The following is a 9,763-nucleotide window of genomic DNA, read 5'->3' as shown; positions in this document are numbered from 1 at the left end:
ATTTATCATATTTTTACATTAAAATATAATTAAATAAATGTGTAAATTAGAAATAAAAACAAATATATTTTAAAATTTTTGCTTATTATTAAATTAAATAATCTCCAAATACATTGTTTTTCTTATACTCTAAATGGCTGATAACTTGATATCTCTTAATGACACAATGTATAAATATTTGAGATTTAAAGCTGCTATCTTTTTTAAATTGAATTATTAGATGACTATCAGTGTAATTTACCTTGAATTTTATATGAATATTATATATATTTTTTATATAATAAGGTTTAAATAAGTTTTTTATTTTCAAACTTTTTGTAAAAGACTGTGGTGGTTTATTTTGTTCATACAAATTATATATATTGTGAAACATTTCATGAATTTATTTTAATTATTTTTTTGTATTATATTCTTATTTTGTAAGGGTAGTGGTGTGCTTAATATTACTTAAACAATATTTTTTGCATCACTAATGTAATTTTTATGTTCATCTTATAATATTTTAGTTTTGTGTAAATTTCAAGCACAATTATTTTAGGTTTAATTAATTTTGAGTTTGTGTGGTTTTCTAGTTGGATTGTTTTGGAATTGGACTATTCTGATTTTAAATTTTGAGATTTTTGTGTTCGTTTCATGTTCAAATCATTTTTAAATTTGGATGGTTTTAAATTAATTTTCGATTCAAAATAATTGATCTCTGAGTCAAATCGGATTCGAGTATGAATAATTTTAGTTATTGACTTTTCGAATAGGGTTGAATTTGGATTAAACAATATTTTTTCTTTTTACTTGGGTTAGAATTATTTTTATATTTAATAATAATTAAAATTGATATATTATATTTAAAAGAGTAAACTACACTAGTAGTCATTCAATTATTAGTAAATTTCTCTTTTGGTCACTTAATTATAAAAAGTTACAAGATGGTCACCTAATTATTAGTAAATTTCTTTTTAGGTCACCCAACTATGAAATGTTACACAAGGATCACCCAACTATGAAATTTTATCTTTTTTGGTCTAAAAAAGGAAACTTTTAAAATTGATATAATAACAACTTTAACTCTCAACATTTATACATTGTGTCAATTTAGTTTTGATTCTAAAAAATAACCCTCAATATTTACACATTGTGTAATTTGGGTGACCAAAATAAATTTACTAATAGTTAGATGACTACTAGTGTAATTTAACCTATTTAATAACTTAAAAAAATATCACATTAAAATGCAGTGAGTTCAGTGTTGATTTTCCCCCCACTTTCTCTCATTCCAAACAAAGCTTATATCGCGGTCCCCACCGATCTCTCCTATAAAACGCACCATTTTTCCATTTTCTTTTTCACTTTTCTCTCTCGTTATTCAACGCCGGAAACGGAAAGCAAGTAAATCTTCCCTTCGTTTTCATCATTATTTCTTCGATCTTCAATTCATCTCCGAAGCTCAGAGGTTGCTTTAATGTCTCGATTCTTCTCGAATCTTCCACATCCAGGGAACTCTGGAGACTCCAACTTCCTACATGATAAGGTATTTTCAATTTCCTTTTACTTATTTTTTTGATGGAAACTTCATTGTGATCTACGTTGCTTTCAGTTTTTCAAAAAAATAAATAAAATACAGTTTTTTAAGTTCATATGTTCGATTAACAGAAATGTAGTTCAGCAATGATTTCGCTTAGAAAAGAATCTACGTCGTAAAATATTTGTTTAAACAATCGGTAAATATATAAATTGAAATAATTTTAAGATTAGATCGCAAAAAAAGTTAAAAAAAAATCGACAGGAGAAATATTTATATCTATATCTATATCTAATCTACATTAAAATCATGTCACAAGTGAATTCATACTATACCAAAATTTATTAATGAATTACATCAAGTTATTAAATAAATAATAAATAAGCTAAACTAAAAATGACATTAAAAAATATAAATAATTCAATTTAAAAGAAAAAATAAAAAAAATACTTTCCAATTTTTATTATTTAACGTACTTTTAGTTCATTATTTACATTTTTACTTTATTAATTATTTATACATTTTTTAAATTTCTTTTTTTAAGGTGATTTTTAAAATTTCTCATACATTCTTTATTAATATAATTTATATTTTATTAGTCTATACCGTATATATTATATTATATTATATTTTATATATTAAACATTTGATTATTACGAGTTAATCAATAACAACTCAATTGGATAAATAATAAAATATACTTACTATATACATAGTAAAGTGTACTAATTTGTATAAATTAAACACTTGTGGACAACTCAATTAGATATTGATAAAAATACGTTTCCTGTACATAATAAATTATACTATTTTAAAGGTAATTTTTTTATTTTATATTTTTTATATAAAAGTAGGAAAATATACCCACGGTAAAATTTGAACCCAAACTTTTATAATTTTTAACGTTTGTATTTTGTCATTTATCCAAAACTCTATGCATGTGTCTTAAGTAATCAGTCATAATTAAATATTTTTACATTATTTTTATTCATCACCATTTATGGGCATGAAATTAGTGTGAATAAAACGTTTGGTAAAAAATATTATTTAAAAATTTATAATGTAACAGACAAGCTCTTATCAAATATTTTTTATTTTATTGAAAATGAAAACTTTCGACATATAATATTTTAATTGTGTTTAATAATTATATTAATTTTTATTTAATATAATGTTAATATAACCCTTAATTATTCAATATTTATTTTTTCAACACATATTTTTCAACACTTAATTTTTTAGTTTATCAAATATAATCTTACTTATCACTAAATGTTAAAAATAGTATGTTGATTTTATTTTTTAGATAAATTATTTTTTCATTTGATTAAAAATTAAAATATTCAAACTATTGCCTTTAACTTTTTTATAAAACTATTCAAAATAAAATAAATAACACCGTACTAATAAAATTAAAATTATAAAATAAAAATTTATTATTATCAAATAAAATAATTATATTCATTGTTTAGTTTTACTAATATATCAAACGGGTTTAAAATATAAATCCAATGCTTATAATATTCATAACTAAAAATTCAATACTTAACTTTTTTGTTTATTAAATACACCTTTAATTGGTATTAACCTATTAGGAATTAATTGAATATAAACAGTATCAAAATAATAAAAAGATAAATATTTAAAGATAATAAAATTATTTTATGAATTAATTGCATCATATATTCTCAAACTATGACTCTCATTTTAATTTGGTCTCTAAATTTTATAATGTTCTAATTACATTTCAAAACTATAGATGTTATATCAATCAAGTCCTTCCATTATTGAAACCATTAATTTAACTATTAAATGACACGTAATATCTTGTACGACATACTTTAAAATGAAAATTTCAAGAAAAATAAAACGTTACCACATAATTTTTAAAATTAAAAACTCAAAAAATAACGTAGAAACGGAAAAAGAGAGAGTGAACAATAGTTTTTATAAAAGTTTTAAAAATTTCAAAACTAAAATTTTTACAAAAATCCATTTTTACAAATTCTTTTTTTTTAACTTTTTAAAATTTTAATTATGTTATATAAGATATGATTTCTCATGTAATAGTTAAATTGATAATTTTTATAATGAAAGGAGCTTATTGATATAATATAAATAATTTAAAATGTAATTAAAATTTTTAAAGTTTAAGCATGAATTTAGAACGAGTGTCATACTGTGAGTACTTTTGGTTGACTTAACTCCTTTATTTCTAAAAACTAATTTTAAACTGCCAAAAGTGTTTTCTTTTTCTTCTATAAGAAGTGTATCCTCTTTAACATTGCGGCGAAATGTGCTGTTTTGGATTTCTGACATCGATGATACCGATCAAATGCGAGGAATACAATAGTTAATACTTTTGTTTATTATTTGTAGGTGGGTGATCGTCTTGTTCCTCCGGTGTTAAACTTAAAGGGTGCCACTGAAGCTATCTCGACCGTCCACCAAACGGTTCATGGAGTGGTCGGTGATGTGGCTGCCGAGATCCATAGTCACGGAATTATCAAGCCTATATTATCGGACGCCATTTCCGCCGCCCATGGTGTGGCTACTGAGCTCCAGCATGCTGGAACGGTTAGCACTGCTACCTCCATAATTCTTTTTTCTTTTTATTCATTTGCGTTTTCCTTTGTTTTCCTGTGATTAAACTATGAGTTCAAGACAAAATGAGAAACAAATTTCAGTGTTTTGAGCATCCCAAAGGCTTTATTAAGTGATTGGGTGATGTTTATATCGTGTGGTTAGCTGACCCTTTTTGTTCTTAGCTTCTTAGTCGCCGCCGTGAATTCAGTACTACGAAGAGACGTCTTTTGTTATCTTTCTCTCCCGTAATTCAATGCTGCAACGAAAGCTATGTATGCTTTCTTTGATATATTAACTTTTTCCTACTGTCTCAAACCCAATGACTTGTGTCATGCTTTTAGGAGATTTCAACTTCTTAGAAGGGATGGTATTTCCATTATTTATATGCGCGTATATTTGTATTGTTGGTACTACGATATTAATATACCATTGAAAATTTGTGATTTCAAAGCCTTTTGGAACAGTTAAATCTTCGGGGAAGTTAGTGGTTGAGTTGGAAAACTGTGGATTTAAACTGAAATTACATAACCTTTTAGTTCGAAGGTTTGATTAATAAAGAGTATCCTAAAATTTGATGATGTCTAGCAAATGAAAGGAGATACAACAATTTTTCTTCCTCATCTTCTTCTTACAATTGCCGGTTAGTGAATCTGTGACTAACATTGATCGTTTTGTCCTTCCAATTGTCTAGGATGTCTCATCTGAAGCTATCTCGGCTGCACAAATGTCTTCAGGAGCAGCTGGGGGAGGGCCTCCTCAGGTTCAGCATTCTGGACTGTCGGGCACTGCCTCTGGACTCATCAAGCAGATCTCTTCCGATGCCATCTCGGCTGCCCAAACTCCAGGAGGGTTTGAGGGAGGGTCTCCTCAGGCTCAGCCTTCTGAACTGTTGGGTACTGTCTCTGGATTCATCAAGCAGGTCTCATCCGATGCCATCTCGGTTGCCCAAATGTCTCCAGGAGGGTCTGGGGAAGGGTCTCCTCAGGCTCAGAATTCTGGACTGTTGGGCACTGCCTCTGGGTTCATCAAGCAGGTCTCATCCGATGCCATCTCGACTGCCCAAAGTTCTCCAGGAGTGGCTACTAAGGCCCAGCATTCTGGACTGTTCGGTGCTGCCTCTGGATTGATCAAGCAGGTCTCATCTGATGCCATCTCAGCTGCCCATAATGTGGCTACTGATGTCCAGCATGCTGGACTGGTGAGCACTAACTCCAGAATTCTTTTCTTTGTATTTTCTCTCTTTTCATGTGGCTGAAAATCTAGTATAAACTATGAATTCAAGACAAATGAGAAGCAAATTTTATTTTTTGAGCATTACAAAGGCTTTATAAAATGACTTTTATTTGGTGTTTCTTAAAGGGCTGCTAATCTACTCCATCGTTCACTGCCTATATGAAAGATCCTCTTTTTCCTCTTCTGTCTCACATTTCAACACCACAATGAAAGCAATATATCCTTGTTCACTTCAGTTTCTTAAAGAAAAGCAAAATTTCCTCAAATTTCAAAAAGCATTTTCTGTCTGGGTCGAAGGAGACTCCCAAGTTTTACATAGATTGGTATTTTCATTAACATTTCTCTTTTACTTTTTTTATTTATTTTTCTATTGTTGTGTACTCAAAATTTGAATTGTGATATTTAAATGCCATTTAAATGTTTGGATTTGAAGTCATTAACTGTTGGGAAAGTTTGTGCTTGAGTTGCAAAACTGTGGTTTTAACATAACATTTTAGCTCAAATGATGATTCACACAGAGTACCCTAAGATTGATGATGTTTATCAAATGAAAGGAGATTCAATAAATCTTCTTTGTTCTTATTTCAGATTGGTGAATCGCTATCTAATATTGATCGACTTGCCCCTCCAGTCATCAAGAACGTCTCATCCAAAGCCATCTCGGCTGTCCAAAATGTTCCAGGAGTGGTTACTGAGGTTGGGAATGGTGGATTGCTGAACACTGCCACAGGATTCCTCAAGGAGGTCTCGTCTGATGCTATCTCGGCTGCCCAAGGTGTGGCTACTGAGGTCCATCATGTTGGAGCGGTGAGTGCTACCTCAAGAGTTCATTTTATTTCTGTGGCTACAAATTGTATAAAACTATGAATCTAAGACAATATGAGAAATGAATTTCATTTTTGAGCGTACCAAAAGTAAAAAATGATTAGGAGATTCAAGGATTCTTTCTGCATTTTGCAGATTGGTGAGTCTCTGGCTAAGATCGATAATCTTGTCCCCTCAGTCATCAAGCAGGTCTCATCTGATGCTATCTCAGCCAATCAAAAGGTTGCAGGAGTGGCTACGGGATTAGGTTCTCTCGTTCAGCATGGTGGAATTTTGAGCACTGCCTCTGGACTCGTCAAGGATGTCTCATCCCAAGCCATCTCGGCTGCCCAAGGTGTTGTTAGTGAGTTGAAGCATGGTGGAGTGGTGAGCACCGTCTCAGGATTTCTTTACTTTGCATTTTCTTTCATGTCCCTTGGTTAAAATATAGTGTACAACTATCATTCTTGACACAGCGCAAATTTAATTTTCTGAGCATCTTCAGAGGCTTCAAACCCAGTGGTTTCTGTCATGACTAAAGGAGACTACAACATCTTACACGACTTCGTTTTTTACTATATAATTAAACATTTCTCCTTTTTTATTTATTTTTCCTATAGTTGGGGCTTCTTCTTTGAACTGCTTAGTTGATATACATTTAATTTCTTTTTTGTTGATTGGAATTTGAAGGTTAAAGAAGAAACTGAGAAGCTGAAATACTTGGCATTTCTGCAACTAGCTGTCATCCATGTGATTTTGTGGTTCGGCAACCTCTATACGAAGCTGAAGCAAATGTCAGGACCATTGAAGCCTGTTATTGAGATAGTTGAGAGAATGGTTAAAGCCTTGATTGGACCTATTTTCGAGACGTTCTTTGATTCCCTTTACGACCTGTTCAAATTTGCTGATGACTGGGTAAAGCCTTTTTTCATTAAATTTGGCTTCTTATTTGGTATAAATTTGACAAGCAAGGGAAATAAGAGCAATAACAAGATTTGAGATTCTGGGTTGGCGGGGTGCTGTGGGATAGTTGTGATATTGGAAATGAAATAAAAAATTTATGATTTCAAAACCCTTTAGAAAAGTTACTTTCTTTAACAAAATATTGCTTCTTTTTAAAGGTCGGGAATGTTTGTGCTCGAGTTGCAAAACTGTGGTTTAATGGAAACTAAAGTATTTTTAGCTCAAATGTCCAATTGATGTATAACATCCTACGATTGATGATGTTTATTGTAGATTGGTGAATTTGTGACTAAGATTGATGGTATTCTCCCTCCAGTCATCAAGCAGGCAATATCCAAAGTCACCTCGGCTGCCAATAATGCTTTAGGACTGACTGTTGATGTGCCTACTATGGAGGTCCAAAGTACTGGAGTGAAAAGCACCTCCTCTAGATTCCTCCAGCAGATCTCATCCGGAGCCATCTTGGTTGTTGAAGGTGTGGCTAGTCAGGCCAAGAATTCCGGATTGGTGAGTTCTGCCCCAAGAGTTCTTCTCTTTGCATTTTCTTATGGCATTTTTCATTGTGTGTCTTTATATTTATTTTTCTACCTTTGGGTAATCAATCGAAGTGTCAGTAAATTTTTTTTCTTTACTGATTATTTAACGTATGTTTTTCTTGTTGTTGATGGGGTTTTGAAGATTCCTGAAGAGCTACAAGTGCTGAAGTACTTAAAATACTTAAAATACTTTGTAACTGTGCAAGCTGCAGTTCTCCGTGCAGTCAAATTCTACTTTCAAGTTAAGAAAATGTTGAGACCATTAAGGCCAGTCATCGACTTTATTGAGCGAGTGGTTGTTAGCGTGTATCAGAAGATTTTTGCGAAAATGTTTAAGAGCCTGTTTAGATGGGTCCTCGTAAACTTATTTGGTGTCCCTGCTGGAGTTTTCGATATAATTGACAAGGTAATGCTTGTTCCATTCTTTTATTTGGTATAATATTTGACAAGCAAAGGGAATAACTAAAGCAACAGTAATAACTTGAATTGTTATCTGTGTCGCTGGAGGCAGCGAGATAATTGTGATATCGAAAATGTTAATTAAAATTTGGATTTCTAAATTCTTAACTGTTTGGATTGTTAATTTCTTTAACTAAAATTGCGTTTTAAAATCGTTTGTGGAAGTTCATGGTTGTGTTGCAAAACTGTGATTTGGACAGAAATTACGGATCCTTTTAGCTTGAATGATTATGTCTATCAAACAAACAGAGATTCGAGAAATCTTATTTTGTTCTTATTGCAGGTTGGAGGTGATTTGAGTAAGCTTGGCGATTTGAGTAATCTCGGAGATTTGTGCACGCTTGGCGATTTCAGTACGCTTGGAGGTTTGAGTAAGCTCGGTGATTTGAGTAAGATTGATGATCTTGTTCCATCTGGAGCCCTCTCGGCTGTCCAAAGTCTTCCAGGAGTGGGAGGTTTGGCTACTGGGTTGCCAGGCACTGGATTGCTGAGCTCTGCCTCGGGACTCCTCAAGCAGGTCTCGTCCAACGCCATCCCAGGCGCTCAAATGGTGGCTGATGTCCAGCATGCTGGAACGGTAAGCATTATCTCGAGTATACCAACGTAGCTAAAAACTATGAATTCAAGACAAAATGCGAGTATACCAAGTCTGATAATGTGTAGCAAATGGAATGAGGTTGAAGAGTTATTTATTTTTATTGTAGGTTGAAGCCACGACCAAGATCGATAGTCTTATCTCTCCTCTCTTCAAGCGTTCATCCAAAGTTACCTCAGTTGCCCAAAAGACTTTAGGAATGGCCACTGGTTCCGCCACAGGATTCATCAAGCAGATCTCATCCGGAGCCATCTCAGCTGCCCAAAAGGCTCCCAGGGTAGCTCAAGGTCTGTCTAATGCTGGAGTAAAGAACACCGGATCCCTCACACAACTCGCATCCAAACCGATCGCAGCCGCCCAAAAGCCTGCTGAGGTCCAACATTCCGGAGTGGTGAAGGGCGCCTCGACATTGGCAAAATCAGTCTTCACCGTGGTCGAGCCAACAGTTGAAAAATGTGCTGTTTCGATTTGGCAGACACTGAACAAAATCCCTCTCTTTCCACAAGTAGCTTCGGTAGTTGTTCCGACAGCCGCCTTTTTCACCGAAAAGTATAACCAGACGGTGGCAACCGGTGCCGAGAAGGGTTACAAGGTTGCCTCGATTTTGCCAGTGGTTCCTACCCAGAAGATCGCCAAGGTGTTCAGTGTAGGGAAATCTGATTAGTTTACATGATGATTATATGGTAATATATAATATCGTGTGGCAGAAATATATACATCTATGGATTCGGATTTTCACGTATCAATAACTTATTTTCTCCATTTTGTTTGTGCTTTTTCATTGAAATTATTAGATTTGTTTTTAAGGTAAGCTAATCCAGGCCTCAGAATGGATTGAAGAAAAAACTATTCTATTCTTCTTTTTCTTTCGTCGTACCCTCAAAATTAGTTTGGTATTAGTCACATCATTAATATATATTTAAATTAATGTAATGATTTTTTCCAGGGGTTTCCTAGAGGTTTGGGGTATGGATAGTTTTAAAAATGTGTATATATATATAAACATTTTGATAGTAACCAATGATTTTGCTATTACTATAGTGTTTGTGTATTTTCACCTGTTATAATCAT

General features: G+C 32.6%; 1 protein-coding gene across 1 annotated transcript; it reads left to right on the top strand.

Moving 5' to 3' along the window:
• Nucleotides 1–1,286: 1,286 nt before the first annotated feature.
• Nucleotides 1,287–9,558, top strand: LOC107930929 (uncharacterized). Its single transcript, XM_016862690.2, has 10 exons — nt 1,287–1,525; nt 3,896–4,093; nt 4,794–5,300; nt 5,924–6,142; nt 6,296–6,526; nt 6,830–7,054; nt 7,376–7,609; nt 7,781–8,044; nt 8,381–8,674; nt 8,802–9,558. The coding sequence occupies exons 1-10, from the start codon at nt 1,457–1,459 to the stop codon at nt 9,354–9,356; spliced, it is 2,796 nt and encodes a 931-aa protein (XP_016718179.2). The 5' UTR covers nt 1,287–1,456; the 3' UTR covers nt 9,357–9,558.
• The last annotated feature ends 205 nt before the right edge of the window (nt 9,559–9,763 follow it).

This window comes from Gossypium hirsutum, chromosome D11, assembly GCF_007990345.1.
Source record: "Gossypium hirsutum isolate 1008001.06 chromosome D11, Gossypium_hirsutum_v2.1, whole genome shotgun sequence".
NCBI lineage: Eukaryota > Viridiplantae > Streptophyta > Magnoliopsida > Malvales > Malvaceae > Gossypium > Gossypium hirsutum.
This window is presented reverse-complemented; position numbering and strand designations above follow the sequence as displayed.